This window comes from Musca domestica, unplaced genomic scaffold (genome assembly GCF_030504385.1).
Source record: "Musca domestica strain aabys unplaced genomic scaffold, Musca_domestica.polishedcontigs.V.1.1 10, whole genome shotgun sequence".
NCBI classification, from domain to species: domain Eukaryota; kingdom Metazoa; phylum Arthropoda; class Insecta; order Diptera; family Muscidae; genus Musca; species Musca domestica.
Window position 1 is genome coordinate 10,659,364 of NW_026712115.1, and position 26,976 is coordinate 10,686,339.

Below are 26,976 nucleotides of genomic sequence, written 5' to 3' on the forward strand. Positions count from 1 at the left end.
ATGCAAAATAATGTCATACAAACAAGGCACTACAAAAATGTCCCTCGCTTTTTGTTGGGATCACCAAAAATGATGTCACATCCAAAGTGCTCATTAAAATTCCCATTACATTGTAACAATTGACAGTTCTCAACAATGGTCATTATGTGTGTGTGTGTGTGTGTATGTGCTATGTTGCTCTGAAGTCATTTAAATGCAAATCGCATTTGCCTCCCACAAATAGTGAAGTTCCCCAGCAAATGGCAATTATTTTAATTTTTCGAGAGAAAAACTCAAAACGGAGAAATTGTTGAATAGAATCTTGCATTGTTGTTTTAAACAATTCGAAAAAAAGACATAAATTGAATAGGTCATACATCATTACCGCTTCGCATATTTACAATTGTTGAGTCTTGGAAAAATTAAACAAAACGATTTATTACTACTTGGAAAATAGGTAAACGCAGGTTAAGATTTTTGAGGTAAAGCTGATATCGATTTGGCGCAGCTTGCCAACTATCTTCGGATTGACTTCTGACTTTTTTGGAGGATAAAATGTCATAACTAAGTTTAAGAAAATAAAAGAATCTGTTAAGAAAATTCAAAATTTAAGCAAGTAAAAAAGCATGAGTGTGTGATAGTGTCTATCTGGCTTTCCTTTTCACTGCAAATTCCTGATCATTAAGCTCGTCTCGAAAGAGAAAACAAACACATAAATCATAAAACATATGATCTTCGCCTTAACAAGGCAAAACTCAAAAAAGCATTAAGTTCGGCCGGGCCGAACTTTTAATACCCTCCACTTTTGGGTAAAGAAAACCTTTTTAAATAAAAGTATCGGAATTCTAACGTGTTTGATTTTAAACTACAAATACCAGTAGGACCTTTTGGAAAATGCTGTTAAACTTTTCAAAAAACCATAATGTGGGTAAGCCCGTTGTTAGGGGGCCATACCAAAACGGGGCCTCTATAGACTGTTGTATACTTCAAGGATTGTCATCTACCAAATCTTCTTAAATACCAAATTTGAAATAATTTCGTGGGAAAATATGACTAGGATTATCAAAATACGGAATATCGGTGGGTATCGTTATATCTGCGCAATAGGAAAACGTGGACATAAATATTCAATGTTCTGCCACCGGAGCTAGAACCCATTATGAACTACAAATACAAATCCTTGGAAAAATGCGGAAAAAAACATCAAAATACTGAATATCGGGAGGTATCATTATGTAGGGGCTATACGAAAACGTGGACCTATACATAGTATGTTCCACCACAGGAGCTAGAACCCATTACGAACTACAAATACCATTTTTTTGAACGAATCCATGGAAAAATGTGGCGGAAAAATGTGGCCTATGTATACAATGTTCCGATACTGGAGCTATAACCCATAATGAACTACAAACCAATTTTAAGACAAATCCGTAAAAAAACGTGACGGAAATCATCAAAATACCGAATATCGGAAGGTACCATTACATAACGTAGACCGATACCAAAACGTAGACCGATATAGCTAATTTTTAAAACCAAACATCCTAGTCATTTCAGTGATTTCAACAGATAGGCAGACGGACATCGTTAAATCGACTTAGAAGTTTATGCGACGAACATTAACGGATGTTACAAACGGAATGACAAAGTTAATATACCCTCCTTTTCAAGTTGAGGATGATCGATTCGTCTTTTAGACCTGCCAAACATTATCCATACATAAAATGGCTCAAATAAAATTGATACCTGAGAATCAGATTTGCCCGTTTACACGACGTTTACACTCCACACTTTTGTTTTATGTTAGAGTTCCCGCTAGTTACTTCTGATTGATAAATAAGAGGGTAGTCGAATTGCTCGAATTAGAGTAAGATTTTACTCCAAGAGCATAGATGGACATTCATGCATCGAGTGGAAAAAATATTTTCTTTGCTGATATTGCCATCGACTGGAGAGGGGAGATCGGGTACAAAAGCCACTCGAATTCGCGGGGGCATTTATGTGTTCTATTTCTTAGTCTATATCAACGTGGTGCAGAGAGTTGTACTTGTATGTTCTCCCAATTTTTTACTCTGATTTGCAATGGTTCTGATTGTGTAGGGAGAGAATTTCGCTTTCTGAGAGCATATGAGGTTTCTACCACCAGCGTTCCCAATTTGAGGAAAATTAAAAGTCGAAATGTAACATTACTGAAAAATTATACGTTACCAGTCAGTTCATCCCTGACTTATCTTTGCTTAATTAAAATCAAACCATATCAAATCATATCAAAAGTAATGAAACTTACACAATATAATTCCTTATAAATCAGGCAATTAATTACGTGTTCAAGTCGAAAAGGACCTTGTCTCACACATGGATGTAAATATTTAACACCCACTCTGTGCACTAATAATATAACTCACGGCTTTAAGGTGACGACGATACGCTGCCTTAGCAATCCTATCCATTTCATGCACATTAACTACCCAAATTCTTTGTCCGATTCAACAAGGGACGACATTTACTTGCTTGAGAGTGAATAAACTTAAAGTGGAAAGTGAGGTTATGAAAACATTGTGAAGGCGAAAATGTCATTGAATCAAACAACGAAACAACTGCAGCTACAATTAATAAGTTGTCATAAATGACAATACGGTATGTACAAATGTCAATACGATATGTACACATACATACATACATACATTGTGTGACAGACTTGTCATCAGTGCAATATCTAGACGTCAAAGGCTGTTTACATTTGTGCCCATTAACACTGTCAAGTGGTCTATTTTTAACATTGATAAATTGTTCTATATTATTAGCTAGAGGCAAAAAATGAGCGATTATCGAGATAAAGAAATTCTGCATAATCGTAGCATTAAGGTAGGCCGGGCCAAACATTTAACCCCCATCATTTAATACCCTCCACCATTTGGAAAATACTTGAAAATTTTTAATAAATTCCGAAAAATACCGATTATGTGAAACGCGTAATATGGGGTCTATACAAAAACGTGGACCGACGCACGTAATTTTTTTGTCATAGGTTGTAGTACCCATTAAGATCTTTATGTACGAAATATGAAACAATTCTAGTGAATAATGTAGCTAAAATCATTAAAATACCGAAAATCCGGAGGTACCGTTACCGTTGGGGCTGAAAGAAAACGTGAAACGACATGACCCATTTACGAACTTAACCTACCTACTGGCAAATTATGGATGTATGCAAAATGTTAGCCTTCTATCTCAATTCGTTCGAAAGACAGACGAGCATTGCAAAATCGACTTAGAATTTCACGCTGATCCAGAATACGCAGGGTGAGATGAAAAAACTGCAACCAACTTCAGACTGCTGTCATTTCTACGCAACTCTTCCGACAGCGTTTTAAAATTATTCCAGTGACAGCTCATTATATTGTTTACAAGCGTACAAAAGCATTTTGGTGAGACTTTCCAGAAAAAAAGTTATTCGTGATGTGTTTCGTAACATCGCTCGTTACCGTGATACTGGTAGCGTAGCCCGACGTCAAGGAAGCGGACGGAAGAAAACAGCAACATCAGCAGAAATGGTTCGAGAAGTAAAGAAGCTACTTAATCGAAACCCGCGTCGCAGTGTCCGAAAAATGGCTCGTGATCTGAACATATCGCAATATTCCATTCGGTAAATATTGAAAAATGAGCTCGGAGTAAAGTCATTGAAATTCCAACAGATTCACGCCGCAACAGAAAGAAAATTGACTCAAAAGAGCTAAAGAATTGCTTCGTTTGGCGGAAAGTGGTGAACTGCCAAATTTGGGTTTTTCCAATGAAAAAACTTTCGTTCTCCAGCAGTTTGTAAACAAATAAATTGATAGTGTTTACTTGCCAAAGAGGTCAGCTGAAAATGTGCACCATCGGTTGGCCACCAGAACTCAAGCGCCGATCATGGTGATGGTGTGGGCCGCCATAACAGCCGATAGTCGCTCTCCGCTCGTATTAATCGACCGTGGCATCAGAATAAATGCCGAATATTATCCCGAAAATATTCAGGAGGGTGTATTAAAGCCTTGGGCACACAAACATTTTGGACTCAGCACGCGGCACCCAAGAATGATTACAAAATGAGGTTCCTAGCTTCATTTCCAGCGCACAATGGCCACCGAATTCTCCGGATACCAATCCGTTGGACTATTGTGTCTGGATTATTTTGGAAAGCAAGTTTGACACTAAAAAATACCAAAGTGTCGATCACCTCAAACAAGCGCTTCACCGGGAATGGGCCAAAATACCGCAGAGCAATATTCGGACAGCGTGTGACGGTGACTAATTCGAACAAATCTAAACTTATTCTAAAAGTTGATGCTATTTCCGAAACTTTTTGCATTCATTTAATAAAATTTAAAAATAAAAATTATGTCGTTTGACTTTGTTGCACATTTTTTTATATCACCCTGTACTTTGTAGGCCCTATCATGAGTATTTCGAAGGGTTACAAACGGAATGACAAAGTTAATATGCCCTCCATAGAATGATGGAGGCTATAAAAACTTGGCTTCCTTTTACAAGACAATTACCAATGACAAAGGCCAAAAGCAAGCTTATTGCATACTTTTGGGCGTTGGATGAATTTCGAAATTTATAAATCGAAATAAATACCGAATAATAAATCACAATAACGACTTGCCCTCAAATGAAAATTAATGTTGTTAGTCATTTTTTCAATACGGTTATGTGAATATGTCGGTCAAACATGTGATTCATTCTCGATTCAATTAAATAGTGGCTGATACCTTTCGTTTCCTGGCATTTAAGTGAAACAATTTACGGTGTATTTCGGAAAAGCCAATTGCTTGGTCACTCCCGGCATTGATGTGAACACAGACAAGAATGTATTGGCTAAATTGAATGATTTATTTCCCCAGAAAAGACAATTAACAACTGCAAACATCATACATTTTTTCTTTAATTGAATTCTACGAATTTTTGAAGAAATTGCCCAGAAAAACACCAAAACGATGTGGTGTCAAAAGAAATGCAAATCAACATATTTTTTTGAGATCACTTTCTTGTTGTGTCTGCTTGCTCTTCTCGCTAAGCACACAAAACCCAGGGTTGCCAGATTTTTTTCTACAGAATAGTGTTGGCATATTTGTTCGGGATACCATAGTATTTTGTTGTTGTTGGGATTAAAAAAACTGCAACAAAGTAAAACGCCATAATTATTACATTCTTTTTTAATTTTATTGAATGAAAGCAAACAATGTCGGAATTAGCATCAAATTTTAAAATAAGTTTAGATTTGTTCGATTTGGTCACCTTTGGCACGAATTATGGCCTTCAAACGGCCAAAGCCCGAATCTTGTTCTGCGGAATTTTGGCCCATTCCCGGCGAAGCGCTTGCATGAGGTGATCGACACTTTGGTATTTTTTAGTGCCAGAGATTTTGGTGGCCATTGTGCGCTGAAAATGAAGCGAGAAACCTCATTTAAAACCATTCTTGGGTGTCGCGTGCTGAGTGCGATGGGGCGAGCTCTATTGGAATGTCCAAGGTCTGCGGCCAAAATGTTTGAGTGCACAAGGCTTAAATACACCCTCCAGAATATTTTCGCGATAATATTCGGCATTTATTCTGATGCCACGGTCGATTCATGTTTTCTCATTGAAAAAACCAAATTCGGCAGTTCACCACTTTCGGCCAAGTGAAGTAACTCTTTAGATCTTTTGAGTCTATTTTCTTTCCGTTGTGGTGTAAGTTCTTGCACGTTTTGGAATTTCATCTCACCCTGTATACATGTAAAAAAATAGATCTTAGTTATTTCCGTTCTACAGGTTACAATAAAAACCAATTGACACGGGATTTTGAATGAAAAGAGAGTTAAGTACGGGGAAGATGTCTAGCTTTTTTGATGACCAATGGATTATATTTAGCTGTAAAATGTACCACAACTTTCGTGTTAAATAGGTCTGAAAATCTAAAAACACGACGTAGTACATAAATATTCTGGAAATGCTCCCGGTCAAAAAGCTAAGGGTTAAGCTCTATGGCATCATATCGAAAACGAAATCTTCCAAAATGGATTTGGACATAAGCCTTTCAACGATTTGCAGTATTGTTGGGTATCACATGGTCGGCCACGCACCACCGTAGCCTTTGCTTACTTGTTTTTGGATATACTAATGGCAGTCCTCAGTTCATACAAAACTTTTTATACCCTACAACACTATGTGTTGGGGGTATTATAAGTTTGATTGGGCCAAAAATTATGTAACACCACGAAATATTGATTTCCCACATAGGAAAGTATATATGGATCTTCCTAGCTCGCCGAGTTGAGTCGATCTAGCTATGTATGTCCGTCCGTCCGTCTGTCCGTCTGTCCGTCTGTCCATGTTAATTTGTAATCACTCTACAGGTCGCAATTATGGCCCGATCTTCACGAAATTTAGAATGGAGGTGGGGCTAGGTTCAGAATAGAACCCTATTTCTTTTGGAGATGATCGCCAAATGTTTAGGGGTTGAAATGGACCAAATACTGAAAAAATGTCGGATTTTGCAGTAGCTATACAGGTCGCAATTATAGACCAATCGACGCGGAATTTCGCATGCAGCTAGAGTTTAGGGCGGGGAAGAAGCCTACCAATTTGGGTGGTCATCGAATAATATTTAGCGGGTAAAATAGGCCATATCTTTTTTGTTGAAAAAATTTTTTTTTTTCATAAAACTGCGAATATTTGAAATCCCGGCGAAATCACAAAGCCATGACAAGGTTACTTCTGATCTTTACATTCATGTTAACATCCAACAAATCGGATATATAGCAAAATATGTGCTATATATATGTCTATCAAAGAAGATATGCTTGAAAGATCTCTTATATGTCGAGAACTGCTGAACTGATTTCAACAGTTCTCATAAATTCAGAATGGCCTCTTGGCAGGAAAGAAAAAACGTCTAAAAAAATCGCATAAAAATATCTCTCTAATGATGAAAATATTGATTTTGTAAAATTTTCTCATATTTTCTTCAATTTTGTCATATTTTTGGCATATTTTCATTTTCAATAAACATTTGGTAATATTTCTACAGCTAACAAAACTAAGTAGTTAGGATATCAGGATATCATATACAGATCGCATTTATGGCCCGATCCTTACGAAATTTAACATGGGGATAAGATGAGGGTCAGAATAGATGTCTACTCTTTTTAGAGATGATCGCTATATATTTAGGGGTTGAAATGGACCAAAAAACTGCAAAATTGTCAGCAGGTCATAATTATCGCCCGATCCTTACGCATATTTGAATGGGGGTTACCGGACATTGCAAAAGCCAAGCAGTTTCGGATGGCCATCCAAAAATATTCAATGTGTGAAAAAGTTTTTTGTAGACAAAATACGAAAATGTTCATTCCAGTGACTTTTTGGAGAATTCACAAATGCAGGAAAGACGCACTTCTGACTATTTCGTTGAAGAATATAGTCAAATGTTTGTATCTCATATAGATGCGTTTCAGTCAAAAACCAATAATAAATGTTAATCTTTTGCCACTTCTGAGAGATTATAGGTCTTTGGGAAATATTGGTTCCAGATCTAGGAAGACCATTTACGTGCAACATCTACCAATAAATTGGAAATGAGCAAATTAGTTAAAGTTGCTATTATTCGAAAATTAGAGAACGAAACCTGATGGTTTTCTTTTAATATTTGTCACAATATTTTGTGGAATTCTTTCGAGTATCGCGCCTATATAAACTGTATCGTTTATTATAGTGTTGTAGGGTATTCAACGGTCGGCCCCGCTCGACTGTAGTCTTTGCTTACTTGTTATATATGCAAAGTTTTTTTACAATTCACCAACTGTTCCATAATCCGCCAAAAAAAAATCCCCTAATCAAAAATTATGTCGCTTAACGAGTTTTAAAATCGCCACATCCACCATACATAATATGGAGGGTATATTAAGTTCGCCATTCCGTTTGTTACTCATCGAAATAATAATTTTAGACCTAACAAAGTGTAATATATTCTTGATCAGTGTAAAATTCTAAGACGATTTAGCCCCTGTTCGTCAGTCCGAACGTCCGTCTGTTGTAATCGCACTGCAGTCAAAACGAATTAAGATAGGGAGCTAAAATCTTGCACAGATCTCCAGGCAGGTCAAGTTCGAAGATGGGCTATGTCGGTCCACGATATCGTATAGCCACCATATAACGGTATCCCGCGATATTCGGTATTTTGATTATTTTAGCCGCATTTTCTCATGGAATTGTCTGAAATTCTACACAAAGAGTCCCTTGTGAGTACTTTATCTCCTAGAAGATAACTGTCTACATAGGTCCACATTTAAGTATAGCACCCATATTACGGTACCCCCAGATATTCGGTGTTTTCATGATTTTTGCGACATTATTCACTGGAATTGTTTCAAATTTCGTATCTAAAGTTCGTAATGGGTACTCAACCTATGACGAAAAATTTTGTATGCAGATTCACGTCTTTGTATAGATCAAATATTGATAATTTTGGCTACACTTTTCAATGGAGTTGTCTGAAAAACCACACAAGGTCTACGATGTCGTATTGCCCCCATATAACAGTACCCCCGATATTCGGCATTATGGTGATTTCAGCCAAATTTTTTGAAAGAAATTGTCTTAAAATCCACAAAAGAAGTTCCTTGTGTGTATGTTTTACCTCTCAGAAACACGACAGACCTCAAACTATGTAAAGCGTTTTGACGGCAAAACTTGCGGTTTATCGGTGTGGTTTTGCACGATTCAATAGTGGTGATAGAGGTCAAAGAAGAACAGTAAAAGATTAGGAATTGGAAGTGTTACTCCACGAAGTCACACAATATGTTAGTTTTGTGCCTTATTGCTGAATGCAATACAATAATTCACTTAGTTTGATTAAAATATTTTTCTCAAGGTCTTCAAAATAGTGGTTTACAACTGTAAAGGCACCTTCATTTGAGGTAAAACGTTTGCCAGCAAGGATTTTTTTAGATTTGGGAACAAGTATAAGTCACTGGGAGCTAAATCATGAGAATAATAGTCAATCAACAAAATAACGTTACCAGCCGATTGAATTATTTTAACTTTTTCTGTTCATACCTCGCTTTTTGTGCTGGGCTAAGAAGTTTCCGAACTGCCCTCGTAATTCTCTGAGTTGTTAACGTTCCAACTAGTATTTGTTTTAGAAGAGAACCCATTCTGTGAAGTACGTTCAAGGAAGTACATTTCTCTGATGGTCCTGCATCTAGCGAAGGAAATGATAGGAGAAAGGATCAGGTACTTGACTTTAAGGATTTAAATTTGGTTATCATAATAATCGCGTGTTTTAAACACATATCGGATACATAATATGTGAACATATGTACATATCCGCATTTGTTTACTTTCCGCCTTTACTTTCACATGTTCATACGCGCGTCCTTGTGCATCCTCACCATAATTACAAACAATAATTTAATGCTACCATTACGACTTACACCTCCATTTGCCTGGCTCCTGACCATGTTGGTGGTGATGGCATACTTGTGACGCCATTTGTCTGGATATGCTCTGGGACTTTATGTCGCCATTTCAGTTGTTGTCTTCCCGCCAGCCTGGATTGTTTGTTGGCATTGTTTTTCCCTTAACCCAGTTAACTCAAACCACAGACAACATTACTTCAATGTTATTTTGTATCTTTGTTAGCTCTGACTGAGAGACGGTCCCACTTGAATTCCTAATGTGTTTATGCTGTATAATTCTCGTTTTTTTCGCTGGAGATGTCGATGACATCATGCCATGGAAGTTTTATGAATGTTTTGTTTGCTTAGCATATTTTTATAGGATTGAGCTGAAAAAAGCAACAGTATGGTAAACATCTGATCGAATTTCGCACACTAAATGTACGTTCTGTTTGGGAGAGGACACTTGGTTGGGGTATGGAGGCAAAATCAGTTTGAACAATATGCACATATGTTTAGAGTGCAAGTTATCAAAATAATAGTTAAAAATCCCACTTACGCATTTATGCCCACCTAAGTACCTACATATAACTAAATGAATGTGCTATCTTTTTTAGTTACTGAATTTATGTTTTTATTTTGAAATAACTTAACTGAGATTTTTTAATGTTTATTCCTGCCACACCACATTGCATTCTTCGCAAACTAAAAAAGTCAGATTAGATAAAAGAGTGACGCGCTATTTTTGGCAAAGACGTTGTTCGTTTTTATTTTGTTCAATTTTTGTGCAGAAGACCAGACGAACAAGCTCTGTAGAAGAACGAAAAGCAAAAAACAAACTTTTTTTGGTGTTGATCGATAATCTACAGAACGTATGCCGACGGCCTCTTACCCCAGTGAAACAAAACAAATGTTGCCATGCTGTTAGAAATTCGGTGTACAAACAAACAAAAGTGTGTATGTATACCTGTATGTGGATAGACTTCAGTGGCTAAATATATACATTTCTTTATAAATATATGCATATATAACCTATAAAGACATAACAGCACATGGTTACAACATTTTTTGTGTCAATTTTTGTAAATATTATTATTAGTGAGTTTATGCCATGTGTATATGCGCTTACCAAATGTATATATCAAGACCCCTTAATTAGATCGTGTAAACGGCAAATTGCCTCTTGTATTCCTTCGAACTGTCAAAATTTCTTCTGAAGCGAATCATATTTCGCCTTTGTTGATCTTTTTTTGTGGCGAATTTGTAAACATCTAAGAGAAAGAACACTGATTTTTTTAATTTGTGTGTGATTCATTTTTTATGGCGGACAAATTCCTTCGTTTTTGACAATTCAGCTGATTGCTTGCAAGTTCTTGCAAAAGAGAATAAAACTACCTTAAGGCGAGAGTACATAAAAAGCTTTTTTGACAAGCGTAATTCGTCGGTTGGCTTCTTCGTAGAGGAACCAAGGAGTTTTAGGTTGACTTAGTTCAATTTTGACCCTCCTTTGTTCAAATAAGCGTTTTATGTATGCTCACCCTTACTCTCTCATAAACTGGTGCACAGTTCCTACAGGAAATGTAACCAGACAGACCTATTGTACGATGACAGCTTGTAATTTTTTACGGCGAATTCCAAATATAAGCCAACGTATTTTGACAAATTGGGTAAAACCAGCTTGGCCAATCAGACGACCTATTTAATAGGTCTTGGTATGTTTCTTATAAAGATCGCAGCAAGTGTTTTAGTACTTTTTACATAGTAACGTGTCTATATACCTAGCTTAGAAGTAGGGTTGGATATTTCACGAACGAAATAGTTCGATTGAATTGTTATTTGTTTGGTTCTAGTTTGAATTGTTATTATTTTAAGGTCCGTTCTCCCACTTTTTAGTGATAAAAGTTTTTAGTAGTAGATCTGTCAAAAAAAAAATCTTTGAGTTAACACATCAAAATCATGTCAAAAATAATGACGCTGCGAAACAGCTGACGGAACAAAATAACGCATTTGCAATTTATTTTCTTTCGAAGAATTTCAATAAAAAGTATGGCAGACAACACTGCTGTCAATGAAAAGCCAAATTCACTGTTTTTGTTGTGGATGTGAACCTTTTGGGGTATGAGAACAGTTTTTCGTTCAAAAGTGGCAAATAAAGTAGAATATTTTTGATAACACATCCACAATTCAATTTGTGCTATCAATTTAAAAAACAAAGGACAAGTAAAAATTATAGACCAAAATTGAACTAAGTCAACCTAATTGTCTTGTTATTTTACAAAAAGCTCTTTGATGACTTATGGTGAGAACACATACTAGAACAAGTTTGTTATTGGCTTAAGTCATTGGCTGACTTCTACGTAAAAGAGTGAGTTAGTATAAACCAGTAAGAATAGCCTTCTATATACCTGCACCTTTTTTGCAGAAAAAAATTCTGTTTTGGTGCATATACAATTGCAGGTAATGGCATGGTCCAATTATAAGCGACAACAACTGAAAAATTTGTGTGTGACTCTGGCAAATATTTTTTCAAATATTTTTACATAATTGTTAATGCATAATTTAAATTTTTAGATTTTGTTCTAAATTACAACAATTTATTGTGTCGTATCTCACCGTCCTGTCAGCTGCATTGATGCGACTATCTAATACATGTCCCTCGTTTGCACCAATCTGTTCAAAGCCATTGTTTACATTTTTCCGCCGAAGCAAAACTTAAACCTACAAACAAAACTAAATCCGGGCAAAAAGAAAACAGTACATTCTTGTATGTTCTGGAACATAGCTAATTTTTACCAACCTATCAATCAGATAATTTCCAATTCAAATCCACAATTTATATATTTTTAACGTTTTAGATATTGTTTCATCTAAATTTTTGGGCTTAAGCGCCAGAAATTCTCCATGTCATTCATAATAGCAGCGTACCTGTAGAAACATAACTTCAATAGCTCTCAACTTTTTGTATACTTGTGCTACTATGACCATAAATTTCATAGTTCTTTATATACAATAACAAAACTATTGGAACGCTTACTAGAGATAAGAAAAAGACCCAACATAAAAAAAATAATTAAAAAATTGGCAAGTGCCAATCGACATCTAAATTACCCGTCAAAACTTGAAATTTTATTAACTAAAAACTGTCAGTTATCTTGTTTAATATAAATTTAAAAATTCATTTTTTATGAACACAGTTGTAGCTATGTTTGGTAGGTGAGTTTGTTGTTGATGACAACATATTTAAAAAAAACATTTTTTTTTTTTTTTGATTTTAATGTTCAATGATGTCAGATTTTATCGAATGACGTATTTCATTGAAAATAGAATTGAAATGATCTGTTTTGTTATTTCAAAACTGTTTGTGTGCATGCATATTTCTCTTCCACCATATCAAATAATTTAAATGTATTCCTAGACAAATATACTGGCACAAGAATAAAGGTAGCCTCGATTGCTAAAACGAATGGGGTAACTCTTTTCACCATCGTAACCGACCTTGTCATTTTAGAAATGAAATTTATTTTGATATCAAAATGTGTTTCCTTACGACGAGTGGTATACTTTAGAATTCGTTAATTAATTAGCACTTATTTTTGTCGATTCGTGAAGCATAAAACCTGTTTTTATATTCCATACCATGCGGAAGATAAACTTTAGTTATGTCTTTTTGGGTTTTAACATGACAAAAGGGAGAAAACTATTTTAAATACAAATACAAATGCATACAAATTTTTTGTCATAGGCTGTAGTACCCATGGTACAATAAGGAGTTAGTACAGCTTCGTAAAACTACAGAAATACAGCCCTGAGGCTGTGCCCGCCTCCTGTCAGACTCATTCAAAATTATATGAAACAAATTGATTTCATTTTTTTATATTTTTTCTCAATTTAAAGAGTGTCATATAGCTCGAAAACTGAATGAAATGCCCGGATTTTCTCTAATAAACATGATCCAAACTGTTCAATCTTTCAATTTAATGGCTAAACTGCTTAATAGCTTTAATGCGCTAGCCGAATTCTACGTGTCTTCCAATCATTGGTTTTGAAAATATGTTGTTTTCATTTTTTCAAAACAATAAATACATACACAAAATTGGCTGAAGTCGGGCACAGAAGCCACACACATTGTAAATAGCTGATAGTTCTACCCTACCTTTTTATTGTACCCTGACACCAACAAGGGGCCTAACAATTAAAACGGGAACATGTTACAATCATCAAAACAAATTAAACTACAAACACTACATACGCCGGTGACAAGGGTGCTTGGTGAAAGTTGCACCCACACTTGGACCACCACCTTGACCCTTTTGTCCAATATTTTTAATTTTTAAGGGCCCCGCTTTCCACTAACACTTACGACACAATTTACATCCTATATTCCCTCACGAGTTAACAAAGTAACATATCATTCTTTTTCTTTATAATCGGTCAAACATGAAACATAATTTTTTTATTCTTAAATCTCACCTTTTGGGACATAAACCTATTTTAACAAATTTTCATACAATACCAAAAAACAAACCCCCTCAAAATGATTTTTGTTTTTATTTTAGAGTCAATTCTCGGCACACCTAGATTTTCTTAGTGCTGCAAATTTTCTGCCAACTTGGGCTAACGCTACTATTTTTAAGAAAAGAGCTCTATAAGCGGTAATTGAGCCTTTTCAACCTTTTCGTCTCCACTATGAAAGATAAAACTCCACGACTTAAGGGACAAATTAGGTAGGTTCATTTTTTCGAAATCGGCTGGAGCGTAAGTTATAAAAGTAAAAGCTTCGCTTAGCCGCCTGCCGTCTAACTCAAATCGTTCGAAAGATAGCGTGATTACAACAGACAGACGGACATCGCTAGGTCGTCTTGGAATTTTTCGCTGATCCAGAATATATATACTTTGTAGGGTCTATTATGAATATTTCGAGGGGTTAGAATATCGTGATTGTGTCTTTGCATGAGACTACCTTTCTGATTATACGTACATAAATTGCTTGACAATGAATAATCGTTGATATGTTTGAAAGCCTTTCATTGTTAAGAATTTATGGGTTAATTGACCATTTATTTGTTCAGTCCATGTGTTTTTGATACGAAATGGAAAATAAATTTAAATTCATTTATTTTATTTAACATTACATTTATTTATATGTACACACACTGAGATAAAACTGAAGCGATTTATTCTGCTGGGTGACTTTTTATTCATAAAGCTACGAAGCTAATTTTTGGCTCAAGGGTTACGTAAATAAGCAAAATTGTCGATTTTTAATTTAATGTATTTTTTACACCCTCAGCCATATGGCTAGAGAGGGTATAAATCATTTGATACGGCCAAAACCTGCCTCATCGAAATAACGGTTTAAACCCTGGGTCTATTTGAACCAAATCTAAAGCGGATCTAGCGATGTTCGTCCGTCTGTCTGGCTGGTTGGTGATAAAGATAACTCTCGATGAGAGTATCCGATTTGGCCCAAACTTGGTACATAGTAATATTATTATCAAACTTATACCGAGATCGGAGATGGGCAATATCGGTCCATTCCAGCAGGTACCTACCTCTCCCACAAAAGGTCGAAATTAAAAAATATATATATTTTACTGGTCCGAATTTTCTCCAACTTTGCAAATCCTAATATTTCCATCATTGCTTCATCAGGTGCGAAAATGGACAATATCGATCGACTCCATCAAGTCCCTCCCCCAAAGGATAAACATTTTTCAATAAATATAACTCTTATGAAATGTGATGTAAGAGTCCGATTGTCTTCACATTACACACATCACAATATTTATATTAACCCAAGGTCTGATGTGAAGATGGAATATATCGGTCCACATCTTCTGGCACCACCCCCACAAAGGCTTAACATTTTGAATATCCACGAAACTAATAAAACACGAAATTAACATCCAATTCTATTCAGACTTGGCACATCCCAATGTTTCTATTAGCACAACATTTGTTATAAATGTAGTAGATATCGAATTTTTCCTTCTGGTACCGGTTCTCTTCCATCCGGTTCTCTTCCAATTACACACATCACAATATTTTTATTAATATCGGTGCACACCTTCTGGTACCTCCCCCACAAAGGGTAAACATTTTGAATATCCCCGAAGCGCATAAAACGCGAAATTAACATCTGATTCCATTCAGACTTGGTACATCTCAAAATTCTCATCAACACAAGATCTATTATAAAGATGGCAGGGAACGGACCATTTCTTCTGATAACTCCCCTACATAGGGTTCAAGACTCTGAAAAACAAAACACTCAACGAAAGCGAATTAAGCTACCAACTCTCTCAAAATTTAACACACACAAACATTTCAGCTAACACAAGATCTGTTGTGAAGATGATATATCGATGCGAACCCATTCGGGTACCTCACCTCAAAGGGTCACAATTTTCAATACTTTTATCTCTCAAGAAGAAACCTGAGATGAATATGGAATTTATGATTTCGAATAAATTGGATATAAATGTTTGATTTTCTTGTAATTTTGCCCATATCAATATTTGTATCCGTAGTAGATAAAGTATGAAAATGGAATACTTTGGTCGATTATATCTGGAGCCTCATGCACATTTTTAAATATTCTGAAAAAAAATGATAAAGTTACTCATTACTTGGTAATGAGGAAAGCTTTGCCATTTTTTATTTTCAATCCACTGGTAATGCAAAAAGGGGTCTGTATGCATTATCTTTTATTGAGTTATTTAGTTCATACAGCTTTCAAGTTTTTGCTGGGTGGGACATTAAATATCTATCACGGACAACCTACTTCTGACTGAATTTTCCACATATGTTTTTTTCGAAATCGATATCAAATCGTTTAATATGCTTATCAGAAAGCAAGCAGAAATTTTATAACGTAACGATTATGCATTTTGAGGGATTCTTAACCGCAAAAAAATAATTGTTGTGCAAACATTTTGTTTATGTGGCTTTTGACGATAAGAGGCGGCGAAGGCTATTGACACTTGTTGGCAGGAAATTTGATAACCAAAGCTATATATAAACACGTATGGGTGTATCCAGGGCAGAGGTGTCGAAAATGTTTTCGTAACTATTTATGTAAAACGAGTGACATATTTTTTTTAAGTAAAATAATAAATAAATCCGTTTTAAGTTTCCTCATAAACTGTATGAGACATTAAATTGAATTTCTTTTTTTGTTTGAAACATTTGTTTCTATTGACATAATACTCGAAAGAATGCCATCAAGTTACTTTGTCGGTAAATGGTAATTTTCTTTATTCTCGAAATACTCATGACAGACCCTACAAATTATATATATACGATACAGTTTATAAGGAAACTTAAAACGGATTTTTTTTTCTAAGCCACTCGTCCGACAGCTGTTAAAATTATTCCAGTGACAAAAATGGTAAAGACTAGACAAAATGCATTCTGAGCAGATGGTTTGTGTCTATACTATCAAGAATTACAGCTCATGACAGGACAATGTTAATATAAACAAGTAAAAAAGCTGTAAGTTCGGCCGGGCTATACGAAGACGTGGACCTGCACAGACAATTTTCTGGCATGGGTATCTATTACGAACTTCACATGCGAAATTTGAAACAATTCCGGTAAATAATGTCGTTAAAATCACCCAAATACCGAATATCGGGGGGTACCTTTATATGGGGGCTATATGATAACTTGGACCTATATGGCCCATTTACGAACCTTCTATCTTAATTTGTTCGAAATATAGCGTGATCATAACAGACAGACAGACGGACATGGATGGAATCGTCTTAGAATTTTATGCTGATCAAGAATATATATACTTTGTTGGGTCTGACATGAGTGTTTCGAGGAGTTACAAACGGAATGACAAAATTAATATACCCTCCATAGTATGGTGGAGGGTATAAAAACAAATTTATAGAAAAAATGACAAATAAAAGTTTGAAAAATCCAAAAATTGGATTTCAAAATTATATTCCATAGACTTTCCCCATTAATTACATATTGCCTAAGCGGTTTAAATCGCTTAACATTGCTATGTTTTTACGATATCATAACAACAGAGGTATTTTTACAGGGTTGCCATTTTTTGACTCTGTCTTGTCCCATCTTTATACTTCTATGCCTTTGCCAGTGACAGCTCATTACATTGTTTACAAGCGTACAAAAGCATCTTGGTGAGAGTTTTCCAGAAAAAAGATATTCGTAGTGGAATTCAAGCGTGATTAATGTTATTTCTTTTATTTGGCTGGAAAACCGCAAGTGGCTATCGTTAGAGCACTTCAGCATTTAAATAATAAATAAATCTTTTGTGTCTCGTACCATCGCTCATTACCGTGATACTGGTAGCGTAGCCAGACGCCAAGGAAGTGGGCGTAAGAAAACAGCAACATCAGCAGAAATGGTTCGAAAAGAAAAAAAATGCGACTTGATCGAAACCCGCATCGCAGTGGCCGAAAAATGGCTCGTGAGCTGAACATATCACAATATTCCATTCGGCAAATATTGAAAAATGAGCTCGGGTTAACCCAATGAAATTCCAAAAAGTCCAAGACTTACACCGCAACAGAAAGAAAATAAGCCCAAAAGAACTAAAAAGTTGCTTCGCTTAGCCGAAAGTGGTGTACTGCCGAATTTGATTTTCTCCGAATTTGGCCACCAAAATCTACGGATACCAATCCGTTGGTCTATTGTGTCTGGAGTATTTTGGAAAGCAAAGTTGGCACTAAAAAATACCAAAGTGTCGATCACCTCAAGTAAGCGCTTCGCCGGATATGGGCCAAAATATCGCAGAGCAACATTCGGGCAGCGTGTGACGGTTTCATTGTAGAGTCAAATCAGCTGGGGTTTGTTACTACCTGTAATTACTATGCCATGGGCCCGGCCGAACTTTTTTTTTTTTTGCTTTTTTACTTGTTACTTTTTCCATGTGTTCTCACCTTGAAGCATTAGTCACTAAACGCGCTTACCTATATTTAATGTTGTGATAAAAAATAATTAAAATAAATATATACATATGCTAACTAATGTGAGCATAAATATATACATATGTTTCCATATAAACACCATTGTACGCATTTGTGTACATTCACCCTTGGGATTGTGCCAACATTTGCGTCATATAACAAATTTAAAAAGCGCTTGTGGTTGTCTTTTTATAAATATAATTAATTTATAATAAACATACTTATGCATATGTAGTAGTATACGCGTATATATAACATATTAGAAAAACTAGCCAAAAATTTCAAAAATTAGATGGCAATCCTTCAGAATAAACACATTAACCAACCAGAAGCTGGTAATAATGCTAATATATTTTACTCAGCCAAATTTGTCTGGATAAGAGTGGCAAGAGAGAATGTCATATTCGCGCGTGTTCTCTTCGTTTTGTCTGCAAGTTTCATCAGTTATTCGGATGTGGTGATCAAGTAAAAGAAGGGAAAATATCACAATTAGTACTATTTTCCAAGTTCTGAAACATAATTAGGTCCGTTACGATAACAAAGACCTAATACATAATATAAAAGGATGGGACATTTCACTGTCGCTTTGATTCAATAGATGTATAGCATAAAAATGTGTTGTCACCAAATCGTGCCCATGGTAGAAGAATATAGGTAGATGCATCAACGCTTGCGAACATTGATGTGTCAAAATTTTAAAATTGTTTTGTCAAAAATAAGTAAATTTTTATATTTTTTCTTATACAATACAAATTGGAGGTTGTTACAATATGTATTTCTCAACAATTTTAACAATTTTTCATTCAACATTTTCAATTCCAAAATCGGTTTGACAGTTCATTGTCCCAGCAGCTGTGTCGAAGCGACTACCTGTATTCTTCTACCATGATCGTGCCATAGCATTATGTTATAATTTAACAGAGTTGAATTTTCTATGGGGCTCTCGCTGATTTTTATCGATTGTATGTAAATGATCTGGAATAGATTGTTGAGACCATGTCTATCATATTTGATCATTTTTATCATCATTTTTTCAGCTATTTTTCGGCGATTTCGTTGTAACATATTTAACTTTTCGATGCATTGGCGTTGGTAGTGGAAAAATATGTTATGTCACGATATCATGACATAATTTAACAGAGCTGACACATTTTAAGGGTTGTTGTTGATTTTTATCGATTCAATGTACAAGGAAGATTTTTGGAATAGATTTTTGAGAGCATGTCTATCAAACGTGATATTTTTTTTTCGCGTATTTCCGCCATTTTTGGGCGATATCGGAATAACACATTTTTCAATGCATTTCTGTTATATCGCTTGCTATCTACTACCCGATAGGAAAATTAAAGCCCATATGCATTTTGTCCAATCTTTATAGTTTTATGTCTTTGCTAGGTGTATTTATTCATAACAGTGTTGTCCAAAATTAAAATTATTCGGTCGACGTTTTTCACTACAAATATAAACTACATTCTTTTATACGTGTTCCAGAACCGAACGTAACTATGCACCTTTGCTTTCGTTAATGCGCTTATTGTTAATGCTATCAATTATTAAATGCGTTATCACTTCGTAGTGAATTACAGCTATTTTGCTGATTACTCTTTCTTCTTATATTCATTTTATTATTATTGAGCGCAATTGGCTCACTTACAGAGCATAAGTTGTGGAATTGTTTATTGCTTATGAAATTTCTATTGCTTTGTGTGGAAGAGCTCCCGAGACACTCCTGTTTGAAAAAATAGAGTGGGAGCCGAAATATAGTGTAATCAAGAGGAACAATTTGTTTGTTTGCTGATTCGTGTGTGTGTAAAAGCCAGTAGGCTTTGATATTGTTGTAAAGATGGTGAAGGGGGGGTGATCAAAGAAGAGAAAATCAGTAGAAGGGCCGGTGGGTTTTGTGTACAAAAGCCAACGTGCGAAAATAAACTATACCAAACGTTTGCAATCGTTTCGTTCTGTATTTTCTCGTAGAAAAAAAATGAAACAAAATCGATATTAAGTTAGAGGGACTTTTTTTTATTTTGTTACTGTTTGTGTAGATAAGTGGAAACAAAAACAAAACTGAAATGTACTCGGCTGGATGACGGAACATTAGAAACAAAACAGTACAAAACTCATTGGAAACGCTTGCAAGCGTTTCCCTCAACTCATTACAAATAATGTAAAAACATATTTTAAGTAAAATTCACGCCTTTTTATTCATTTATTAGGCTTATCATACAATGGAAAATGTGCAAAACAATAATTAGAATGGCAACTCTAAATATAGCAGTCATTATTTCTCACAGCAAACGTTCCCGGCGATCTGTTCGCAAACGATACAGCTCGACAACTCACGGCCGAAGTACATTAAAGCAATCGTATTGTTTGTGTATTTCTTGTATAGAAACGTTTGTGGTTTTGTTTTGTATGGAGTACAAAACGATTGAAAAAAATTAAAGTTTGTGACTTCGGGTGAGCAGTACATTATTCGTTCCGTTTGTTTTCGTTCGCTGACAAAAGCAACAACATCATATGCCTTGTTGATACAGATTAGCGACAATTTGGTATACAACACCGGCCAGCTTACTTAAGTAAGTTTAATTAGTCTTAAGTGTATTGCATAGATTTAATTTAAGTTTATTACCTATTTAGTTGTTTAATTTTTCAAATCCCTTTTTGATAAAATACTCTTTTTCAGGGCATAATTTAAGTTGTAGCCTTATGCCATGTTGTGGCACTTTTTGTTAAGGTAAAGTAGACGTTGAATACATGCACGTTTATTTATAGATTAGTTAGGTTTAGGTCATTTAACCTGTGTTTGAACTAAGATTTGAATTAAAAAAATGGACGAAAGCTAAAACTGAAACTGATTAGCGACAATACTTTTCATCGTGTTGGTTGGTATGCAAGTTTTTGGTACAATAACCGATTTTGCCTTTAAGATATCGAAGAAAATTACAAAACTAGTAGATTATTGCAGGTATTCGAACAGAGCAACGGTAAGGCAACCACTAAACGAGTGATCGGCAAGTGTAGAATCTGCTCGTTTTGGAGCAAATTTCTCTCACGAGCATAACATGCTCGCCTTTACTCGAGCGAGACCGAAAAAATAGAGTTTTGTTTGTTTTGTTTTTTTTTTCTACTTAATTATAAATTTCTGGAAAATATATGTACGGCAAATTTTAGATTAAGAAAGTTAACTTTACACTAACTCTTTCTAACTTATCAATATCAAAAAATAGTCACTGCTTAGGCTACATTAGATGAAATCGTATTAAATATATAAAACATATAATAAATATACGAAGGATTTTTTTAAACATTTTAAAAAAATTATATGACATATGTGTAGTACTTACAATGCAGAGTATATCAAAAATATATATAAATCTCTTGACTGCTGATTTGGACGCCATATTTGGTGCTGTTTAGATTTGTTGATATGGGCGGGTATTTTATGTGAATCCAATTTGAAGAATACTTTAGGCAGCTGCAATTTTTTTATAAGAAAAAAAAAAAACAATATAAATTTGTTAATACTTTCGTCAGACTTGTGTACTTTTTGCCGGACCGCCGAGCATAGAAGATCTGTTAACTAAATTTGTTTGATTTTATATTATTTTATTTTTGTTTATTCTATTAATTTGTTTATTTGTACATTTGTGTCTATTCTTTTTTCCTTAATGAGAAAGTAAACATTAACTTGTACTGAATTATTGACCAACAACCGCAAACCGAACAGAGAAGCATTTCTAGGCCATATTCATTTTATTTTACAAAATAAGTTTTATGCTGCGGTATTTTTTAATGGTGAATAGAAACATTTTTTTGATCGCGCTTTGCGTAAAAACATATATAGAACACTTTTTTATGATATCGATCGGAAGCATAGATTTAATTCTTTATTATTTTGGATGTTTGTCTTATATTTGATCACTACATTATATCAATTATTTATCTAATTTGATTTTCGACGAAAAACAAGGTTCATCAACCACTATTTAAACACATTCCATTTAACAAGCTTTCATTAATTGACACAATCAAGCATGAATGATAAAAAAATAAAGTTTATTCGTTTAGGCTATTCTGCAGAAGGCATGCAGAGTGTTCAGAGTGTACTGTTATATGGAGGCTATACAAGATGTGGACCTGCATACGATTTTTTTGCCATAGGTTGTAGCACGCATTAAGATCTTTCAATACGAAATCTGAAACGATTCCCGTGAATAATGTTGCTGGAATCATCCAAATACTGACTATCGGGAGGTACCGTTATATGGGGACCATACGAAGACTTGGACCTACATACAAAAGTAGTACCCATTACGAGCTTCGAATACGAAATTTTAAATAATTTCGCTAAAATCATGAAAATACCGAATATCAGGAGGCACCGTTATATGGGGGCTATACGAAAACGTGGACCGACATGGTCCGAATGTAACCTATCTATATTTCGAGGAGTTACAAACAGAATGACAAAGTTAATATACCCTCCATGGTGGAGGGTATAAAAATGAGGTCGTATTTAATAATTGGCATTAATACAGAAGAGGATTTTTTCGGAATAAATCTTAATTTTTTATTCATATTCTTTTGAAACATTTCTCAACTATTTTTCAATGAGCCTAATATTCACTCTCCTTAACAATAAATGCTCTGTTCCAGAATCAGAATTTTCTAGTTTTGCAACTTTCTTCGATATCATAAAGGAAAGGACAAACCCCAGAACTACATCGAATATTTTTTGGGGGGATGTTTTCCACTTAGTATATTTTCAAAATATGACAATTGTAGTCCCTTCGGCTAGAAGATGTGGCTAGGGCCTTTAAACCACTAAAATCAGTCGGGGATTAAACCGAAACGAGAAACGCCACTAAACGTTTTCATAGTCTGTCTATAGTTTTTGTAGTCTGCCTAATAACCGCCAATTCTTTTGTAAATTACAGCTGAAATGCGAAAATCCCCTTGAGACTCATGTGTGGGCACGCCCCAAAGAGAAACCTCCGTCGGCAAATACTGATGATTCAGTCCTCCAGCGGCAAGACGCCATCGAAATAGGAGCTGATGGAGACACTACCAGCAACCCATTCCACCCATGATGGTGTCGACCGAAAAAAGGCTAAAGCAAAAAGGGGATATAAGAGGTCGGTTAAATATTGCCGGCCGGGACTCCTCACAGATCACGGAGAGGGAAAGAATCCTGATCAAGATGAACATCAAGGTAGTTAGGAAATTCGAAAGAATCACCCGCAACAATCGAGCTGTTTTCTTGATCGGATTACTCTCACTCTCCTACCTACCGATCTCAACAAAAAGGTTGAGGACTCCGTGGTGGTTAAAGAAGCTAACACTGATGAAAGGACAATTCCTACTATCACACCAAGTGCTGTCACCGCGGACTCGAAATCTTCTGCTAAAAACGCAGAAGACGTAAGGCCAAGAAGGCAGAACCGGTCATTACTGCAGCATTGGTGGTTCCAACGGAAACCGAAACATGTTAAGTATTTATTTCAAATTACTCAGACTTTAGTAAGGGTCCAGGTCGAGTAATTCGAGATGTTGGAAAGAGAATGGCAAATGTCATATACCGTCATCTAATGGTGGATGACACAAAAAAGTCGTTCGTTGAGCAAACTCTTCACAACACATAAACAAAACCTAATCGAAGTCGAAAAGGATGAAAAAATCTTTTTTTTTTTTTTTTTTTTTGAAATAAAATACTTGTTTTATCAATAGAACTATAAAGAAAAGGGTCATGCATTTTCTAATGGTTTTTTTTTCGCAATTTTCTGACTGATTTATGCTTGCAGGTTTATTGGCTCCATGTTTATGACAATTGGGCGCCACAGTGCACTTTGGACTTGTACATTTAGCCATTACAAATGGCTTCAAATAGAAAAAAATCGTCCAAGTCCTGCAGTGCAGTTCAAGCTAGATACGCTTGTATGCTGCGGAATTCTGGTAAAATAACATTAAAGTAATATTTTTTTAGAAATGGCTTAACATCATCACCCCGCTTATTTTCATATCCCACACTTTTTTCGTGCTAGAAAAAGTAAAAGAGAGAATTATTATGAGAGGACTGTTTCGATATGTAAGTGCGGGAGTGAAAAACTTGTAAAAATGTTCACAAAATTGCAAGCCTTCAAAATCAACATATCACTCAATCAAAAGATGGTACTTAGTAAAAAGCATTAACTTTTGATGCTTTTTACTAAGTAAAAGCAGTAAGTATTTGTGTGTTTTCCCTTAATTTTGCCTTTAAATGTTTAGGGTATACGAACGCACTCAAGTGAGAAATGGTGGTCATCCAATTTTGACATAGTCTTTACGAATTTAAATAAACTAATTAATATTGCAGTCAGTTTCTAAAATAATCATAACATAATATTGGTTATAAGTTAAAGCCAGTTCTTTAGCCATCATTACATTTAAATAATTAAATTATATTATATTTCTAAGTTTAGTTTAGTAACATTAAAAAAATCTACTGCATACATCGTTTGGAGGTAGTGTCTTAATTGTGCGAGCACAAGTGTATAAGCAATTTGCATTCCATTGCCTCCAAAACTGCCTTTATAAATGAATTTCAAGCTTCGGTCCGTCTCAGCCATATTAGCAATCGCTTATTAACAATGCAGAGTTGGTAGAAATGAATTGTGTGTACGTTGATAAACATATGTATGTGTGTACATCAGTAAGTTATAATTCAAAAACCAGTTTTCAATCATAAAAGCTGTGAAGATACCTTCAACTGATTACTAAACAGACAATACGCTTCCAACGATGTGCGAGAATGAATGAAATTTTGCTTTCTCTTTCTTTTTCAACTTCTTTTGTATTTTTTTTTTTTTTTTTGTTTTGCTGACCAGTATTTAGGTTCTATGCACTTTCTGGGCAATTAAACTTTCCATAAAATTTAAGGTGGTGTACGGTACTAATAAAAGTTTTGTTCGTCTGTTTTTTTCAAATCATGCTAAGATTTTAGAAGATATAGAAATATTCTAAATATCTGTGCAAAATTGAAAATATTTGATTTTAAAAAAGACGGTATTTATCTGGTCGATTTATAACTCACCTAAAAATAGGGGTTCACAAAATATATTACAAATTATAGCTGACACTCAAAATATCCTTCATAATGGCTAATGTCTTTCTCAAATCCAGTGATACCGCCGAGAAGAAAATCCTAAGAGAAAATCTTGGAAGAAAAATACAGGTAGGTGCATCAACGTTTGGAAACATTGATATGTTACATTTTTGAAATGTACATATTTTCAAAAATAAGTTGATTTTTATATGTTTTCTTATACCAATCGGAAGTTGCTATGATATGCATATTTTAATATTTTTTTCAAATTTGAATAAATTTTCACTTAAAAATTTTCAGTTTCAAAATTGGTTTAACAGTTCATTGCCCAGCAACTGTGTCGATGCGACTACCTGTATTCTTCTACCATCTTCTAATGTCAAAACGCATTATTGTAATTGAAATCACAGAACAAATGATAAACAATAGCCAAAAAAAAGTGTAAAGTGTAAAAAAGCGGTTTTTCAAATTAGCAGGAACAACTTGTTTTTGCGCCATGATGGTTATAGGCCTCTTTTGCTGCTATGTTCCGTGCATATAATCAAACAAAAAACACACGACAGCAAGAAATTCATAAAATTGGAACTTTAGAGAATATATTGTTTTTTTACAAAACTAGACATATACCATGTTATTTAAATTTTTTCGGTTCTGTTATTCCACATTTAATTATGTATATTCTATTTCTATCTACAAAATATCAACACATTTCCGACGAATAACAAATTGTAAACATATTCACGTGTTGATTTCACTGTGCGAATGTAAACACTTTCAATCTGTCACAAAAACAAAACAAATAAATGCTGACGCTTATCGCAATAATTTCAGTGTTGCAAAACTTGCAGTTTTTGTTTCGATCTTGATGCACCATTATCGGGATCTGTTTACGACGCAAGTATCTCACGGATCTGGTGACCCGTTACGCGTAGCTAAACCAAACATTTTGTACATTTGAAATTTCACTTTTGTTTATTCTTCTATTTTTAAAATAATATTCTATTCGTAAACATTAGCTTAACGTAAGCATAGCTGGCTCTTGTCCAACAATGTGTACATAAATACGAAAATTACGCGCGACAACAGAATTAGATGTGACATACATTCAGTCCGACGCACCATCCAAAGCTCAAAAGCGACTAAAAGCAACTGAACGCGTAGACAAGAACGAGGGACATATAAGTGCCTTCGTGAAGTTGGCAACGTTGCTAACTATCGATAACAATTTCACCAAAACTACAGGGTGAAACTACATGTAATACTTTTTTTTTAAACTGTGCGTCAGAGAAAAAAACCTGGAAACGATTTGAAAACAAAATGTATTTATGAAAAATTATGTACATTGGTCCGTTCCAAAACTGCAAGAATGTAAAAGTTTTTACTACGATAACCGATTTTCTCTTTATGATATCGAAGAAAATGGCAAAAGTAGCAGATTCTTACAGGTACTGGAACAAAGCACATGAAATGTCGATAATAAATTCTCATACCCCAGTTTTTAATTCCATACATAACATCGCAAGCGGAAATTGTTGATCATAAGCATAAC

The 26,976-nt window shown here is 34.9% G+C and overlaps 1 protein-coding gene across 3 annotated transcripts in view; it reads right to left on the reverse strand.

The window, feature by feature from the left end:
* LOC101898127 (23 kDa integral membrane protein) overlaps positions 1–26,624 on the reverse strand; it is a 47,471-nt gene extending 20,847 nt beyond the window's left edge. The window contains exons 1-2 of one of the 3 annotated variants that reach the window (XM_005179625.4): positions 26,531–26,624; positions 21,691–21,821 (exon numbers count right to left, since the gene is read on the reverse strand). In XM_005179625.4, the coding sequence (XP_005179682.1) occupies positions 21,691–21,747 (57 nt within the window). In that variant the 5' untranslated portion in view covers positions 21,748–21,821; positions 26,531–26,624. Of the gene's footprint in view, positions 1–21,690; positions 21,822–25,415; positions 25,539–26,054; positions 26,202–26,530 lie in introns of those variants that run through there. The other 2 variants (XM_005179624.4, XM_020035420.1) reach the window with 2 other exon arrangements.
* Between the last annotated feature and the right edge of the window lie 352 nt (positions 26,625–26,976).